This window comes from Rhincodon typus, chromosome 19 (assembly GCF_021869965.1).
Source record: "Rhincodon typus isolate 14 chromosome 19, sRhiTyp1.1, whole genome shotgun sequence".
Classification (NCBI taxonomy): Eukaryota; Metazoa; Chordata; class Chondrichthyes; order Orectolobiformes; family Rhincodontidae; genus Rhincodon; species Rhincodon typus.
Genome location: NC_063350.1, coordinates 23767141 through 23787057, shown reverse-complemented (window position 1 = coordinate 23787057; position 19917 = coordinate 23767141). Strand labels below are relative to the sequence as shown.

Below are 19917 nucleotides of genomic sequence, written 5' to 3'. Positions count from 1 at the left end.
AAAGCATGATACTCCCTCTCTATTTCATAACAAGCAACATTCTAAAAATCTCAATCTGTCTGAGAATAATCATAAATAAAGCATAAACATAATACAATTGCAAAAGCATTCTATTTGCTGTTAGGGACTGTACACATCTCATAACATTTTGCTTGTGAAAGGAGACCAAAATATAGAACAAGCAACAAACCTACTCTGCCACTGGTTTTCAGAAAAAAACAAACTGCTGGAGGAAGAAACATTCTCTAACATTCAACCGTTACATGCTTGAGAATTCTCAGACAAAATCCCATGCTAGATCTGCACTGAAGAAGCAATTCAATGTGTGTGAAAGTTATTTCCTAATTTAATATTATAGTTGCTTTCAGCACACATTCTAAACTAATTTACCTTACTGAAACAAAATCCCTTTCCCATTTTTCCATTATCAAATCAGCCACACACTTCCCAAAAAGATCATACACTACACTACAAATTACCATTACAGCGTGCACTTGCAAAACCACAAGTATAATTACAGTAGCTTTCTGTCTGGGCGGCTAGTGTAAAAGTTGATGTGGCATTATTCTGCACAATGTCACGCAGATGATATATTTAACAAAACCCTGCGGTGGGCTTGATTTGGAAAAGACAGTGGCCAAGAAATCAATTTATAGAATGAGTATTCAGTTATGGATTGATGAGGCTGCAGCAGTTTGGTCGATTTGTACCGTTTTTTTTCGGTAACCGCGACAGAATCATTGGCGAAGACTAACTTTTTAAGGGAATTGTAGATAACACGGAATAATCTAATCATGACTCCTGCAAACGCCGGCCTTTACGCTGTGATAATGAAAAGCAAAAATAATTTAAATATACGCTTAGGTTTTACTGTAAGAAGAGAAATGAAGAGATGGAACGAAAGGCTTATCGCTTCTTTATTTCGTTAATTAAACTATGAAGGATTTAATTTGAGCGGATCGAAATGAAAAAAATTCGTGATTAGACATAATCACGGGGTTTAAAACAAAAAAAAGCAAAGGACAGTTTTTTACTAAAATACACAGCATTTTCTTTATATCAATCAGACTTCCTCGCGATCTCCACTACACACAAGAGTGCCATTTAATAAGTAAGCTTTTATTTCGGCCAAGCATGCGCTTCTTCGACAAAATGGATCAGGTCATTGCATTTTAAAGCCAAGTCTAGTCCAGGGCTCCCTCTCCTTCTCCCTCCCTCACAACACACTGGCAGATCCGAAGCTGCTCCCACTTACTCCACTTCTCCCTGAAGATCGCCTTGCGCAGGCACTCACCTAATGCGCCGCTGGCTGAGCTCTGAAGTGTTGGGGTTGGTGGTGTGGGAAGGGGGTGGGGAGAGACAGGGATGGGAGTTGTAGGTGGTGTAGGTTGGTAGGTGGGGGTGACGGGACGGTTGGCGGCTCCCTGGCGGGTTTGTAAAGGGGAAATGGATGTGAGGACGTCCCGAGCGGAAGAATCCTGGTGAAGGCAGATTGGTGATTGTGTGTGTGTGTGTGTGTGTGTGTGTATGGTGGGGGAGGCGGTGGGGGTGGAGGGTAAGAGTGGGAAGAAGCCGGCGGCAGACGGAGACGAGCCGAGCGCAGCCGAGCAAAGCCGAACCGAGCTGACAGATGGGGATGGAGACGGGCGTTGTGACGTCACACACGCAGCCGAACGGCGCGGCTCATTTGGCAGCCAGTGGCCACCATAGCTCGCAGTCTGGGCGTTTCGGAGCAAGGGGGCAATCCGGGGGCGGGGCCTCGCACTTAGCAACCGGAGAAAGGGGCTCGCCCATAGCAACCGGAGGGGCCACGCCTTTAGCAACCAGAGGAAGGGAGCTCGTCTTAGCAACCGGCGGAGGGGTAGCTCGCCTTTAGCAACCGGAAGAAGGTGATCGCCCTTAGCAACCGGGGGAAGAAGGCGGATCGTCTGATAATCAGAGATTGATTGACCTGTCGGTCGGCTGCAGAGGCAGGGGAAGCAGGTAAGTCCCCAGAAGTAAGGCAATAAAGGACTAGTGTCAAGTTAGAACCAATGGGTGAAGATCAATGGGGAATTAAAACAAAAACATTTCACTTTTGTCATATACATGTCTTCGCTGCGAGTCGAAGTTATTACTTTAATGTTTTTTCCTCTCAAAAGATATAACGAAATTTTCTATTTTTAATATGCACAGTTTGAATTGATCGATATAAACTAGGTAAAACTGCAACCTATTTTCGAACTAAAGCCTTCATATTAGCTGTAGACAATAAATTGTGGTTTATAACGCAGTATTGTCCAAACATTGGCAGAAGGATTTACATAAGGAAAGTTAGGAGTAGAACCAGGCAAACTCTTTGAAGATGGTTAGATACGTGAAATTAGTGTAAACTTGATGTTTGGCATATAGAGGATTTTACAGCAAAACAACAATTTTATTTACTGTTTTCAAAGTACAGACATTTTTTCTTTTCTAAAAGAACTTTTTCACTTGCATTAAAAATCCAGTAGTGTGGCAATGATAAAAAAGTATTGCAAGGAAATTAAAAAAGGCTGATAATTTAAAACTTAACATGCAAAAATACAGCAGATTATTTTGGGATATAAAATTACTTCCAACATGATGGCAATACAGTTCAATACACTATAAACTTTAAGTTATAATAGAATGATAACAACACAAAAGACCATCTGCCCAACCATGACTGTGCCACCTTGCCCTTTTCAACTACAACTCCACTAGTCCCATTCCACTGCCCATCCTTGAGGTGATTTTTTTTCTTTTCAGATCTTTATCAATTTCTTTTTTGAATGTTATGATTGAATTTTCCTCTACCAAGTTCTCAAGCATTACGGTCCACATCTTAACCATAAGCTATGTCAAAAAAAATCTTTGTGTGTCCTTTGGATCTTTTATCAAATATTTTAAATCTGCTTCTTGACTCTTTCTCTGTCCAAGCCATTCCTGATTTGAATGCCTCTAACAAATCTGTCAAGCTTCTCTAAGGAGAAAAGCCCAGTTTCTCCTGTCTATCCATATAACAGAAGTCCTTTTTCCATTTAACTGTTCTCATGAACCTTTTCCACACTCACTCTCCTCACATTCTTCCTGAAGGGTGATGCTCAGAAATGAACATGATATTCCAGTTGAAGCTGAAACTGCATTATAAAAGGTTCATCATAATTTCATGCCTTTGTATTCTACACCCTATGTATAAAAGTCAGAATTTACATCTGGAGTACAGTGAGCAGTTTTGGTCCCCTTATTTAAGGAAAGCTATTATTTCATTGGAGGCAGTCCAGAGGAGGTTCACCAGGATGATCCCTGGTATGGAGGATTGTCTTATGAGCAAAAGTTAACAGGTTGGGACTCTACTCAGTGGAGTTTAGAAGAATGAGAGGTGAACTCATTGAGAAATGTATAATTTATAAGGGGCTTGAGAGGATAAATGCTGAGAGGATGTTTCCCTTCGTGGGATCATCAAGGACAATCTAGAGGGAACAGTCTCAGAATTAAGAGGTGCTAATTTAAGACTGAAATGAGGAATTTCTTCTCTCAAAGGTTGACAGTCTTTGGAACTCATTGCCACATAGAGCTGTGGGGGCAGAGTCGTTGATCAGAAGGGGAATCAAGGATTATGGGGAAAACACAGGAAAATGAATATGAAGAGTGTCAGATCAGCCACAATTCTACCGAATAGCAGAGCAGACCCGATGGGCCAAACGGCCTACTCCTGTTCCAATTTCTTATGGTCTTATGGATTCCTTATACTTTATTAACAACATCCTTAACATGCCCTTCCTTATTCAATGATTTGTGCACATAGACCCTCAGGCCCCTCTGCTTCTGCAACCTTTTGGAAATGTATCTTTTATTTTACATGCCCTCTTATTCTTTTTACTAAAATGTATCCGCTCATACTTCTCTGCATTAAATTATATCTGCCATGTGTCTGACATTTCACCAACCTGTCATGCCTCTTAAAGTCTAGAAAACATGTAAAGGTGGCTAAATCCCTGGGACATGATCAGGTGTACTCCAGAACTTTGTGGGAAGCTAGGGAAGCGATTGCTGGGCTCCTTGCTGAGATATCTGTATCACTGATAGCCATGGGTGAGGCGCCAGAAGACTGGAGGTTGGATAATGTGGTGCTATTATTTAAGAAAGGTGGTTAAAAAAATGCCAAGAAACTATAGACCGGTGAGCCTGACATCAGTGGTGGATAAGTTGTTGAAGGGGATTATGAGGGATAGGATTTACATGTATTTGGAAAGGCAAGGACTGATTAGGGGTAGCCAACATAGTTTTGTGCATAATAAATCATGTCCGACTAACTTGATTGAGTTTTTTGAAGAAGTGACGAAGATTGATGAAGGCAGAGAGGTGGAGATCGCCTATCTGGACTTCAGCAAGGCGTTGAACAAGGTTCTGTGCGGTAGATTGTTTAGCAATGTGAGATCACATGTAATCCAGGGGAAGCTGGGCCTTTTGGATACAAAATTGGCTGGAAGGTAAGAGACAGAGGGTGGCGGTGCAGGGTTGCTTTTTGGACTGGAGGCCTGTGACCAGTGGTGTGCCACAAGGATCAGTGCTGAGTCAAGTGCTTTTTGTCTTTTATATAAATGATTTGGATAAGCATATAGGAATATGTTTAGGAAGTTTGCAGATGACACTAAAATTGGTGGTGTAGTGGACAGCCAAGAAGGTTATATCAGAGTACAGTGGGACATTGATCAGATGGGCAAATGAACTGACTAGTGGCAGATGGAGTTTCATTTAGATAAATGTGAGGTCCTGCATTTTGGTTAGGCACATCTCTGTAGGACTTATACACTTAATGATAAAGTCAAGGTGAGTGTTGCGAACAAAGAGACCTCAGGGTGCAGGTTCATTGAAGTACAGTCACACGTAGATAGGGTAGTGAAGAAGGCATATGGTATGCTTGCCTTTATTGGTCATTGTATTGAGTATAGGAGTTGGGAGATCATGTTGCCGCTGTAAATGACATTGGTTAGGCCACTTTTGGAATACTGCGTTCAGTTCTGGTCTCCCTGCTATAGGAAAAATGTTGTGAAACTTGAAAGGATTCAGAAAAGATTTACAAGGATGTTGCCAGGATTTGAGCTATAGGGAGAGGCTGAATAGGTTGGGGCTATTTTCCGTGGAGAGTTGGAGGCTGAGGGGTAACTTTATACAAGTTTATAAAACCATGAGATGTATGGATATGGTAAATAGCCAAGGTCTTTTCCTCAGGATAAGGAGTCCAAAACTACAGGTTTAACGTGAGAAGGGAAAGATTTAATTGGGACCCAAGGGGCAACTTTTTCATGCAGAGGGTGGTGTGTGTAGGGAATGAACTGCCAGAGGTGGTGGAGGAGACTAATACAATTACAACAATTACAACACCTGGAAGCGGGGTATATGAATAGGAAGCGGTTAGAAGGATATGAGCCAAATGCTGGCAAATGGGAAGAGCTTAATTTAGGATATCAGGTCGGCATGGACGAGTTGAATCGAAGGGTCTGTTTCCGTGCTGTACATCTCTATGACTCTAACTATCTTCTTCACAGTTCTTAATACTTTCCTCTTAATGCCCAAACCACCAAAATTTAAGTCATTAATGTAGTTAAGAGAACAAGAAAAGTAATGGTCCTAGTACTGACACATGAGGTCCTTCATTCTATACACACCTCCATTATGAACAATTTTTTTCTTATGGCAATCCCCTTTGGTTGAAGATGACTTGCTTCCACTCGGTGGGGGGTTCTGTGGTGGGCTGCAAATTCTGCCACAGATGGGCAGGTGGTGTTTGATGAGGCAGATGGGTGGGATGGTCTGGACTCAGTATGCTTTTTCCATTACTTGCACTTACCTTCCACGTGCTCTATTGGTGACATTCAAAGTGGTTGGCGCCTTTGCAAAGCTTCTTCTCCAGTTACTGTATTCAAAGGCAAGTGATTCTTAGAGTTACCATTTATTTGTCACTCAGCCAACTTCTATCTATGTTGCCACCAACCTTTTTTTTATTTCAAGAGCTTTAACTTTGCAAACAAGCCTGTTTTGTGACAAGCAAATGCTTTTAGAAATCTATTTATGCCATGCCAACTGCAAGCATTACCTCACTTATCAAACTCATCAAAAAACTCAATCCAGTTAGTGAAGGTGATTTGCCTTTAACAAATTCTTGCTTGCTTTTCTTAACAAAGTGGCTGCTAATTTTGTAATGGATTATCGTTTCTGGAATCTTTCCCACCACCAAGGTTAAACAGGCTGCTTGTGGCCTTATTCATTTTTTTTAAAAGAAGGGTTTTCAAATCTACAGTCCTCTGCTAGTATCCCTGTATCGAATGAGAATTAGAACATCCTGGCCAGTGTCTGCAATTTCCTTCTTACTTCCTTCCCCCAGTAACCTCGAAGACCTACAAATTTTGCTTCATAGTTTGTAAATTAGATTAAGAACAATGCTGCTGCTATGTCATATACTCCCTACAGTGTGGAAGTAGGCCATTCGGCCCATCAAGTCCACACCAGTTCTGTACTACGAAAGATCTGTCAGAATGGAAGTACAGCTCTGCATTTCTGTGTTCCTGAACGCACACAATTGTATGTGAGATTGCCATTCCTTGGAAAATTCTGCAGTTTGTTTTTAGTACATTTTGCTTGCTTTGAATGCTGTAGATATCAAAATTTTGGTTGGCTGAAATTGCTCCATTGATTTTGATTATAAATCATGTTCACGTTTTTGATGTTTATAATGTTCTCCAGGGACATATCCCTCAAATGGTGGGACTTTACTGTATATACACCCACAATGCTTGTGGTGCACTCTGTGTGGTGCCAATTCTATGTGCCACTTAACAGGCCAAGGCTAAATATTGTCCAGGTCTTGCTGCATGCGGAAATGGATTGCTTTATTATTTGAGGACTGGTCAATGGAACTGAACATTATGCAATAATTGCTGCATATTTCCACTCATTGGTAAAGCAGCTGAAAATGATTAGGACTAGGACATTGCTCTGACAACCTCCTGACCAATGTCCTGAGGTTCAGGTGATAGGCTTCTAGCAACCACAACCGTCTTCCTCTATTGTAGGTATGGCTCCAGCATGAGGACGGCTTTCCCCCTTATTCCCATTAATGTCAATTTTACTCAATCACCCTGACACAACACTTGGTTGAATGCTGCCTTGATTTCATTGGCAGCCACTTTCAATTCATCTTGAACCCCTTGATTGCCTACATCTTTCTGTGTCTGGGGCTTGAAAAAACTCTTCCCAATTCACTTGCAGCTGCACTTTCAAAATCGTAACTATGCCTTTGGTCCTCATCACAACATTTCTACAACTACCAATTTTCTCAACCGCACCCTCACTTCTGCACTTGATGCCCTTGTTTCCTGCATTTACTCATCAGGGCCATTCTCCCTGAGAAGGCCCTCATTTCTGCTTCCTTAAGTGTGAGCAAAACAGATTCAAAGAAATATCATGCGCAACCACCATTGGGCCACCTGATATGGCTGGATCACATAAAGCACCTTCTGGTCTTACTGTCATCTGCTTAAAATGCTGCAATCCCAGGATTGTACTTGAATGCAAGGATAATGCCTGACTTCTTTTCTCATCTGCAAACTGTCTTCTTAAAATTCTCTTCTTTATCTCCTTCACCCTCAATTCCAACAAATGCAAAATGCCCATGGAATTCATTGTCTCTAAGTTTGGGAACATCCAGCCAGCTACACTTTCTGCTCTTCTTCTAGTTCAAGATGCTGCATTTCCTTAAAATCTCTCTCCTGTCCTATGCCTGAATTTGCATCTTTTTCTTAATTCTTTTCATGCTCCATCTAAGCTAATCTTGTCCATCAGACTAACCTCCAACACTCTCGACTCTCATCCCACAAAGCTACTGACTACACTACAGCACTCAACTTTCTTTCCTGGCTAACTTGTTAGCCAATATTGTTAATGGTTCTATTCTTCAAATACTGAATGCCTCCAAATTTTCTGTCATCACACCTCCTCAAAAAACCAACTCTTGATCTCTCTGCTCTGGCAAACTACTGCCCCATCTCCAATTTCCCTTTCCTATCCAAAGCCCTTGAACATTTTCTCACCTCCCAAATTCATTCTCCTCTTTCCTGGAACTGCATGCTTGAATCCTATCAAGTGTTTCCCTGCCACAAAATCAAAGCAGCTCTAATTTAAGTTACAAATGACTTCCACCTTGTAGAATACTCTAAAGTCTGATTACAAATATTTTCTAATTTACCTGTTCAAAGATGTTATGGCATACCTCTGGAGCAGGTGGGACTTGAACCCAGACTTTCTGGCTCAGAGGTAGGGATATTGCCACTGTGTCATAAGAACCTTAAAGTGTGATTAATTGGTGATACTGAAATTCAGTTGAGAGTTGTGAATAGTGGTTTTGCAACAGCATGACCGATTAAATAGAATTTCTGAGTGTTATTTCTATTCCAAAACACCACAGAGAGATGACAATAAGGAAAGGGAATGAAACCCACGAGTATAGCCAACAGTCCTAAATCAGCTACAAAAGTATGACTTCATCACCAAATTGATGAAGGTATCTGTCTAACACAGAAGAAAGTTAAGTGGACTTTGAAAGCAAAGAGACTGGTGACTAAAGAATAAATTAGAACATTTGTAGGGATGATTTGATATCAATTTAACTTCAACCTGACCTAGGTAACATACTGTATCAACTGCTCAAAGATGAAATAGCTTGGATGTACTGTATGGAGTGCCTGAAGAAAACACTGACTAGTGATGCTGTTTGACCCTCTGATCCTAAGAAAGAACTAGTTTTAGTATAAGATGTCTCACCATAGGAGTTAGGTGTGTTTTTTTTTAATTCACAGAATGAGGGTGTCACTGGCTGAGCCAGCATTTATTGCCCATCCATAGTTGCCCAGAGGGCAGTTAAGAGTCAACCATTTTGCTATGGGTCTGGAGTCACATGTAGGCCAGACCAGGTAAGGATAACAGTTTCCTTCCCTAAAGGCCATTAGTGAACCAGATAGGTATTTTCTGACAATCAACAGTGGTTTCATGGTCATCACTAGACTCTTAATTCCAGACTTCTTTTTTATTAAATTCAAATTCCACCATCTGCCATGGCGGGATTTAAAGCCAGGTCCCCAGAACATTACCTAAGTCTCTGGATTAACAGTCCAACAATAATACCACTAGGCCATCACCACTCCCCTATGGTATTCAAAATCATAATCAGTCCTATCAATGTTGTCTCCTCTGGGGTTTATTTATACTTATTATTCCACCAAAGTCTAGAGAAAGATTGTTGGGGACAACAACACATCAAAAGCATACAGCGATAGCCTGCATAAAAGCTGTAGTAAGAAACTGTTTTTGGTATCCAAAAGTATACAGGGGTATTGAAGAATTGGTGAAAAGTGTGTCTCAGAATGAGAAATGATGCACCTCAAGTTCAAGGATCCAACAAAAAAACATGCGAATGAATATTTGTTGATTTCTTTAAATAGATTACAGAGTTCCTTATTTTGGTGGATACATATAGCAGTTGGATAAATGTTGCATTTATACCAGAAGTGTAAAACCTTGTGCAATTTTGAGAAGTTGGCTTCCAACTTGTGGATTGCGTGAGGTGTTGATGCCTGCCAGTGATCTAGTTTATCAGAAATATTTAAAATATTTCTAAGAATGAAGTCAGACCCCATCTAAACTAGCACTGAATGCTACAAGTATACAGATTGTGAAGACATGTTGCAAATACATTTTCGATGTGTTAAGCTGGGCAATGATGCCCATGATCCACTTCAATAGGCTCACAATTTTCTGTTTCTTTGATCAGCAACACTCCCCAGGACCTTACCATTAAGTGTATAAGTCCTGCCCTGATTTGCCCCACCAAAATGCAGCAGCTCACGTTTATCTAAATTAAACTCCCTCTGCCACTTCTCAGTCTGCTGGTCCATCTGATCAAGATCCTATTATATTCTTAGGTAACCTTCTTCACTATCCACTATGCCTCCAATCTTAGTGTTAGCTGTAAACTTACCAACCATACCTCCCAATGTTCACATTCAAATCACTAATATAAATGACAAAAAACAGTGGACCCTGCACCGATCCTTGTGGCACATCACTGGTCACAGGCTTCTGGTCTGAAAAGCAACACTCCACCACCACCACCCTCTGTGCCAGTTCTATATCCAAATGGCTAGTTCTGCCCGTATTCCGTGTGATTTAAGCTTGCTCACCAATCTACCTTGTGGAATCTTGTCGAACACCTCACTAAAGTCCACATAGATCATGTCCACCGCTCTGCCCTCATCAATCCTCTTTGGTACTTCTTAAAAAAACTCAATCAAGTTAGTGGGACATGTTTTCCCGTGCACAAAGCCATGCTGACTATCCTCAATCAGTCCTTGCCTTTCCAAATACGTGTAAATCCTTCCCTCAGGATTCTCTTCAACAACTTGCTAACCATCGATATCAGGCTCACCAGTCTATAGTTCCCTGGCTTCTCCTTACCGCCTTTCTTAAATAGTGGCACTATGTTAGCCAACCTCCAGTCTTCCGGCACCTCACCTATGGCTATGATGATACAAATATTTCAGCAAGGGGCCCAGCAATCACTTTCCTAGCTTCCCACAGAGTCCTAGGGTACACGTGATCAGGTCCCGGGAATTTATCCACCTTTATGTATTTTAAGACGTCCAATCTTCTCCTCTGTAATACGGACATTTTTCAAGATGTCACTATTTATTTTCTCATGTTGTCTATCTTCCATATCCTTCTCCACAATAAACAATGCAAAATACTCATTTAGTATCTCCGCCATCTCGTGCGGTTCCACACATAGGCGGCCTTGCTGATCGTAAGGCCCTGTTCTCTCCCTAGTTACTCTTTTGTCCTCAATGTATTTGTAGAATCCCTTTGGATCCTGCTGAACCATTTGCCAAAGCTATCTCATGTCCCCTTTTTGCCCTCCTGATTTCCCTCTTAAATATACTCCTACCGCCTTTATACTCTTCTAAGGAATCACTCAATCCCTGCTGTCTATACGTGACATATGCTTCCTTCTTTTTCTTGACCCAATCCTCAATTTCTCTAATTATCTGCATTCCCTACACCTACCAGCCTTGCCTTTCACCCTGATAGGAACATACTGTCTCTGGACTCCTGTTATCTCATTTTTGAAGGCTTCCCATTTTCCAGCCATCCCCTTACCTGCGAACATCTGCACCCCCCCCAATCAACTTTTGAATGTTCTTGCCTAATACCGTCAACACTGACCTTCCTCCAATTTAGAACTTTTAGATTCAGTCTATACTTTTTAATCATTACTTTAAAATTAATATAATTATGCTAACTGGCCCCAAAGTGCTCTCCCACTGACCACCTCAGGCACCTGGTCAAGTTTTGCATGTCCTCTAGTAAGTACATCCATATACTGAATCAGAAAATTTTCTTGTGCACACTTAACAAATTTTTCTCCATCCAAGCCCTTAACACTATGGCAGTCCCAGTCTATGTTTGGAAAGTTAAAATCCCCTACCATTACCACCCTATTATTGTTAGATAACTGAGATCTCCGTACAAATTTGTTTCTGAATCTCCAGCTGACTATCGGCAGGGGCAGGTGGGATCTATAATACAATCACAATAAGGTGATCATCCCTTTCTTATTTCTCAGTTCAATCCAAATAACTTCCCTGGACGTATTCCCAGGAACATCCTCCCTTAGTACAGCCGTAATGTTATCTCTAATCAATATGCCGCACCCTCCACCCCCACTTCTTTCCTTACTATAAAATCTATACCCTGGAACATTAAGCTGCCAGTCCTGTCCATCCCTGAGCCACATCTTTGTAATCGCTATGATATCCCAGTCCCATGTTGTCAACCATGCTCTGAGTTCATCTGCCTTATCTGTTAGGCCTCTTGCATTGAAATACATGCAGTTTAATTTATCAGTCCTACTTCATTCTCTGCTTTGTTCCTGCCTTCCCTAACTGCTTGACTCGCTCCTTTTCCCAACTACACCAATCTTAGACTGATTTCTTTCCTCGCTGTCCCACTGCCTTCTCCCACACTTTACTGATTGAAATCCTCCCAAGCAGCTTGTTTGAAAATTCTGGTTAAGTGTCATCAATTAACAGCTTTGAGATGTGCAGTGTATTTCACAACATTTTCAAATACTTATCAAGCAGAAATTTGCTAAAATTGTCAAGAAATAAGTGCAAAAGTTTCTATAAACAATTGAGATGTATATTGGTATAAAATAAATGCATTAATTACAAACATTTAACACCAGAGGGCAAGCTTGACTCAAACAGCTGCCTGATCATATATAATAAATAACTTATCTCAAACTATACCATGTGAAAATGCGAAAATACCTTGTCATTCAGCTGTTATGAAACATAAACTTTAAGAGATAAACCTACAAATGCATTTTGTTTTTAATATTTCCTGCATCTTCTATGTCACAATTTATTTGCTCCTGGCTCTTCGTTCTTCTATATCTTCCTTTACCCCTTTTACCTGTTCCCAGGCCTCTGGGAATATTATATTTTAAGTTGGATATTAGGTGTATAGCGTATACAAAATAAAAGATGATGAACAGTCATCAGACCATAAGATACAGGTGCAGAAGTAGGCCATTCAGCTCATCAAGTCTGTTCCACCATTCGATCATGGCTGATACATTTCTCAAAACCGTTTTCCTGCCTTCTCCCTGTAACCTTTGATCCCTTACTAATCAAGAATATATCTATCTCTGTCTTAAATACATTCAATCACTTGGCATCCACATCCTTCTGTGTAATGAATTCCACAGATTGACCACTCTCTGGCTGAAAATATTCCTCCTCACTGCTATTCTAAAGGGTGGTCCCTTCACTCTTTGAGGCCATGGTCTTGGGTCCTAGACTTTCCTACTAGTGAATTAAATGTTTATGCATTTTTTTGTCACACTAATACAGAAAAGGCTTTCCTATTTTCAATGTTTATTTTTAATACAATGCACTGGTAAATTAAATGTTTTTTTTAAATCATTACAGCCATCAATATAAGGCTAACACAGTAAAAGTGCAGTTATTTAGTGCTGTCAGTAAGTATGTTATTCACTCAACAAAGCAAGCATGAACAAAAACCATATGGGCATACTTTTCCATACAAAATTATGCAGACACATTAGTTTGTAATCAGCCCAATGAAACCACAGAGGGTTTTCGTGAGAATATTTCATATTTATCCTAAGCAACTGTAAAACATTGCATTAAGTGGAAGTTTTCTCAATTAAACAATTTAAATTATTAATATAACTGAATGTAATGTGAATTGTTATCATTATTTGTCATGCTTACCAGGTGTTGAGGTGTACTCATAAACTGGAGTTTCATCTGCTTCAAGTATGTGGCAGTGATGGGCATATTATAATCTATCACGCCAGCCAGTGAGGAAGGTCTTTCATTTTCTGAAAAATATATAAAATAAGTATATAAAATAAAAGAAAGTTAAGTATTCCAGAAAAAAATACCAGATTGAATAAATATCCAGCATTTACCTTTTGAGTCCACACCATTCGGATTTATGTGCATTCGTTTTTGACATTCGGTGCAGCTCATCAAAAACCTTGTAACTGCTTCTCTTGGGAGAAATGCATATGTCTCAGCAATCTGGTTTTGAGAAATGGAGAATATTTTAGTTAGAATGAAACTACTATTTGATTTACAAAGGCAATCTGTAATTGAAGGCATAATATAGTGCTGGACAGACAAGTAACCTTCCTTCACGCTTATTAAACACCTGTCACTTCAAGACTTGATTTGTGTAACCATTAGGTGTTAGTGTTTGTAGATTAAAATAAAATTGTTGCTGTAGTTAAAGATTTCACTGGTTACTACAGAAACAGAATACATTTTTGGAATGATTTAAACAATTTGTTAGTATACTATATGATTTATAGTTCAGGTTCAGTCAGTGAAAATACTTGTAAACGTAAGCAATTATAGATGAGTTGCAGATATTCTTACATGAATATTGCAAAGTGTAAAATGATTTTGTTCATTATTAGTAGAAACCTGGTTAAAAATATCATGCTGTTGATTGCCAATTCCAATTTTTTACAAGAATACTTGGGAACTGAAGCAGGGTACTGAAAAATACACAATATGAAACACAAATAATTTCAACTTCACAAAATATTATTAGTGAAAGTGATGTTTATTGAAAATATAAAGTAATTGGCTATTTCCAATGCACAGTCTGTAACCATTTTATATTTATCACATTTTTAAACAGCAAAAAATCATGGATGGGTGAATAGTCAAAGCCTTTTTCCTAGGGTGGGGGAGTCCAACACTAGAGGGGATAGGTTTAAAATGAGAGGGGAAAGATTTAAAAAGGAACTGAGGGGTAATTTTTTCACACAGAGAGCGGTGTGTGTATCGAATGAACTGCCAGAGGAAATGGTGGAGGCGAGTACAGTTACAACATATAAGAGGCATCAGGATGTATAGTTGAATATGAAGCATTTAGAGGGATATGGGCCAAATGCTGGCAAATGGAACTAGGTGAGATTTCGACATCTGGTTGGCATGGACGAAAGAGTCTATTTCTGTACTGTATGAGTCTATGACTGTATATGATAGTTACATGACAAAAACAGAAAGTGAGAGAGAAACTCAGCAGGTGTTCTACTCCTGACGAAGGGTCACTGGACTCAAAATATTTAAATCTGTTTTTGTCTCCACAGATGCTGCTAGACCTGCTGAGTTTGTCCAGCACTTTATGATTTTGTTTGAGGTTCAGCATCTGTAGTTCTTTGTTTTATAATTGTTAGGTACCCTTGTTGTCTTCCAAGCCTGACTTTCCTAAATGTCATATCGTAATAAAAAATTGTAATTTGATTTAAAATAAACTTTTGGAACTATTACCTAATTTCTCTTCCATGGAGATGCCCTACTCTTAATTATTCCCTCCAAATTCCCAAACACATTTGCTGTGGAACTGTAAAAGATCACAGAGATGTGGAATAGCAAGGCTGCAAAGCAATTTGAAAATACAGATGAAAAATTTTACATAGAGATGTAGTCTAACCAAAACTGGATAATGTAGGTCAGCAAACACATAGATGATGGGAATGGGACTTGGTACAAGTAAAGACATGGGCAGCAAAGATTTAGATTATTTTAAATTTATAGAAGTTGGCATAGGAAGTCAAGAGGGTAACAAAGGCATGGATAAGTAGCAGATGGCCTGAGACAGGGGTGTGTCTGATGTTATGCAGATGAAAGTCTGCTGCCTTCGTGATCGTGTCAGAGCTGGAGCTGATGGCTAGGAAATGGAGTTTGTACCCAAAACAATTTATTTCAGTATGACATTGGAGGGATTTTCTATTCATCCAGGATTGGATGTCAAACAAACAATTTTCCTATTTATCGGCAATGATGGATTTGAGCGAGATGATGGTGAGGCAGAGCTGGGTTTTGTCAGTGCATGTGAAACTGGTGGTGTGTCTTTGAGTATGGAAATGACAAAAGATAGATCTTCTGGGACACCAAAGGTGTCACAATTGACTATGCAGGAGAGCAAACAGGAGCCACAGCAAGTGATTCTCTAACTTTGATTAAACAGGTAAGAATAGACCAGGAGAGCAGTTCCACCTCGCTGAGTGATATGGAGAGGCACTGGGGAAAGGATAATGCAGTTAACTGTTTCAAAAGTTGCATACAGGTTGAGAAGGAAAAGGAGAGATCACATGGTCACGTCGTGTTATTTATGACTTTTGAATGAGCCTTTTATGAAATGTGTCAGGAGCAGTAGGAAACATGATCGGAGGGTTTTAAATGTGAAGTTTCAAGAAAGATGGGCGTGGATTTTACTAGTGATAATATGTTCAAGGATTTTGGAGATTAAAAGGGGGTGGACATGGGAATGACAGAGTGACATTTCATGGAGAAAACCTTTAACAATATCAACTAATATGATCAAAAATTATAATATAAAGCAGAGTGGAACTCATCTGACAAATGATTGCAAAGTCCAATCCACTTAGAGTTTGTGAATGACTTTTCGCCATTGTTGCTAGCACTGAACTCAATCATTCTGGCACAGCTATGCAGCATTTTATTGACTTAAAAACTGTGGAGTTATTCTCTTTAATTGGAACTAGCCTCACCCCACATGAAGAACTTGATTAGTGCTTTTGCAACAGTTATAAATGTGTTTTTAACATTATCAATTACTGGCTTCCATACTGATTTATAATGCCACACGAAACACGATTGGTTTGCATCACGATAAGATGATCAACAGCAAATCGACATTGGAAAAGCTCCCCTGGATGATTTTAAGATATCTATTAAATATATTATTTTAAATATCAGCAATACATCAAAATACAAAATAGATGGAAACCAATGAAGAATTGAAAACCAAAATGTTTAAACGTCACTAAACAATTTGATATGTAATTGGCCAGACTTTTCAAGGAGTGGCGGATCAGACGTACACTGCCTCTCCGCGCTTTTTCTCACATTGCGAAAGAGAGCTCTGCATTTCTTACACGAGTTTCTGATCAGGGCTCCTTCAGAAGTAGGGAGGTATATTTTCATTCTGACAGATCCCCGATAGCGCAGAACAGTGGTTGGAAGGTAAAATACGCCGCCTTTTTCACAAATCATTTGCTATATTCCGAGTCAAAAATCCAGCATCGCAGCCAGCCACTTTCGCAGCTCCTGTTAAAGTTTCAGAGGGCGGGGGAAGAGGATCGGGTCCAGCAGCAGGGGAAGAGAGGGTGAGGAGAAGATGTCCAGTCTTGGAAAGGGAAGGATTTCCTTGTGTCCCGGGGGTACAGGGTGGTTTAATGGGTCTGAGGCGCATTAAGGATCTGGGGTAGTGTAGTTGAGTGTTTGTGGTATGCTAGGTTGGGGGTCAGTTTAACAGTTTCTGAGGAGTTAGGCAAGGCCTTTAATACACTAACTTTTCCTGAGTGACTATTTACTTACCTGCAGCGGAATCCTCTGAATTCTGATTTTAAATTGATACTTTCAAAGGGTCTAGGCATTGGGGAATTGCCCAGCAGAATCTTCAGTTTCCAAGGCAATTCCCTTGGAGTTTGCTGTGCTGGGGATTCCGCAGGATCCCCTTCGCCAAACTCATTCTTGTGGAAAAACGACTGTCTGGCCATTAGAAAATCTCGGCCAATAATTTCCGCACTGTTTTATTTTTGAAAGACCACGTGATTTTTAGTGTGTTAATTGCAACATTCCTGGATAGTTTGAACTGGAATAGTTTTGCGCCCGTTTATGTTTTTGACGAACGTGGATCAATTATTCTAAACACAGTGCAATCGCAGTGATCATAACTGTTTTGATTTACCATAGCTTTCTCAACACCAGCTAAATGAGTTAGGTTATTTGACGGATATGTTATTATACAACATAAATAAATCATGGTGAAACACAGTTGATTAAAAATAAAACAAAACTTTAAGATTTCCAAAATATTGTTTCCCATGCCAAGCATTTCCTAATCTGCGTGTGGGAGAAATAAAAGGGAAATAAAGCTACAATAGACGAATAATAACACAAACCGACGAGTGCAAAGCAATATTTTATGCATCACATGTTTTTCATAATCAGGGTCATTTAGCTCTATTAGCACAATGAAATACAGTAAAATTAAATGTTTGAATATGCAGAAAGAAAAATAGTGTCAAAACATGAAAGCTCTACTTCTGTTTGCCCTCAGCAATGAAAGATTCATTTAGATTCCAGTGTTTCAAAAGCAGTTTATTAGGTAAGTTCTAGTCCTGTCCGACATCAGACTTGGCATCAAGCACAAGTTTTCTGTGTTTAAAATGACAAACCATGATCAAAAAATTTGACCTTAGCATTCTTGTAACCGTGTAAATACTTTACACATGGAGACAAAAATCCTAAACATTAAAGGCTTACAATGAAGAAAAACTGAAAGACTTGCAGATGCTGTAAATCAGAAACAAAATTAGAGATGCTCGAAAAGCTCAGCAGGTCTGCAACATCTGTGAAGAGAAATCAGAATTAATGTTTTGGGTCCAGTGACCCTTCCTCAGAACAGATGACTTTAAAAATTAGATACCAACAATTAGACTTTACATTGCTGGAAAAACTCAGCAGGTCCAGCAGCATCACTTGAAAGAAAGCACAGTTGATATTTTGGGTCTGGTGACCCATCTTCAGAACTGAGAACTCATTCTAAAGAAGGATCGCTGGACCCACAACATTAACTCTGTTCTCCCCACAGATGCTGCCTGACTTTTGAGTTTTTCCAGTAACTTCTGTTTTTGTTTCTGATTCCCAGCATCTGCAGTTCTTTAGCTTTTTTGTAGCCTATTTATACATTAATTGAATATTGCAAACATATCTCAACATCAATGGAATTCTTCTGGACTGCATTGTAAATGCACACAATAAATGTGTATCTTAATATGAGGTACATTCAAAGAAGTGGCAATTCACCCACAATCCCATCATCTTCTATAGCTGCTTATTCCCAGGGACGACACATTGCTATTTTTGACTCATTGTTGTCCAACATCACGATTCAAAGATAACATCTTCTCGGTCGTAAATTTCTGCCATTGGTTTACATGTGACTGAACAGTTTGATTGATGACCTGATCAATGGATGCACGGGTCAGGACATCCCATGAGATAGTCAGATCTGGTGTACAAAATTGGTTTCCTTCTCTTTCCCTCCATGCTGCCTCTCTGTATCTTTGGTAAAGTATTGGGACTTAAAGCATAATGCAGCCTGAAGGACAAATTGTTGCCATTTTGAATGATTGGTGACAGATTCCTTTCAGGCATTAATAACAATAACAACTCTTCAAAGAGACCTTTTTATAGTATTTTCTTTGCCCTTTCCTGGAAAGCTGTCCATTAGAGAGTTGAGAAAACAGGATCTGGCGGGAGTGATGTTTTTCAATTATCTACTCAGTGTTCAGTCTATTGTACTTAACTTTGCGTGAGTTTTTTCCCGAATTCTGGCTTTAGGAAGAACAACAGCATTTGTTTAATATTCCTCTGTGGAAGCACTGCTGGTGGAACATCTCTAATTCTCTTCTAAGTTGTCAATACAGAGTCCAAGTCTCACCACACTACGCAGGAGTGGTGATGACATCTGTTTGGTACACTTTTATTGAATTGAAGTTATTGTTGTCAAACCATAGTTGCCATAGTTGGTAGAAGGCTGAGCTGGTGCAGCTAGTCCTGTGTTGAACCTGCTTGTCAATAGTAGCCTTTTGAGAGAGATGACTACAAAGGTATGGGAAATACTCAACATGTTCCAAAATATCTCCTTCACCGTTTATTAAATATTTGACTATTTGCTTGGATATGATATTTGCTTTAGCAACATTCAAAGACAGACTGAGTCTCTTGTATGCAGAACTGAAGAGATTGAGAGTGGCTTGCAAATCTAGTGCAGTGTGGGTTATAGATCACCTCTGTCTAGGGTACTTTAATTTTGGCCAGAGGCAACTGAGATGAAAGAATTTTTCAACTAGATAATATTTTATACTCCTGTAAGAGAGCAGTTAATCTTTGAAGTGAATTTTAAATACAGAGCTCTGGAACAACCTTGCTTGACATTGATTTGGATTTTGAAGAAGACTGTTTTGAATCTTCCATTTGGAACAAATGCAGTCATTAGCATCTTGAAGTCAACTACTTTAAGCCTCATACATGTTGATAACCTTCAAAGATTGTGCTTTCTTTTACTGATTATATAAAAAAAAGTTCTCATTTGTTAAGTTCAGAACCAAATGATTAATAAAGATGAATACCAAGTCGCACTGTTACTTCCATCAATAGACATTGATTAAATGTTAGAGACAACAAGGTGCAGAGCTGGATGAACACAGCAGGCCAAGCAGCATCATCC

At 39.6% G+C, this 19917-nt stretch overlaps 1 protein-coding gene across 1 annotated transcript in view; it reads right to left on the bottom strand.

Moving 5' to 3' along the window:
• The window catches only part of LOC109913749 (nucleolar protein 4-like), a 123259-nt gene that overhangs the window by 77765 nt on the left and 25577 nt on the right, over positions 1–19917 (bottom strand). Inside the window, exons 4-5 of the mRNA XM_048608561.1 lie at positions 13553–13664; positions 13353–13462 (exon numbers count right to left, since the gene is read on the bottom strand). Coding sequence (XP_048464518.1) covers positions 13353–13462; positions 13553–13664 — 222 coding nt within the window. The remainder of the gene's footprint in view (positions 1–13352; positions 13463–13552; positions 13665–19917) is intronic.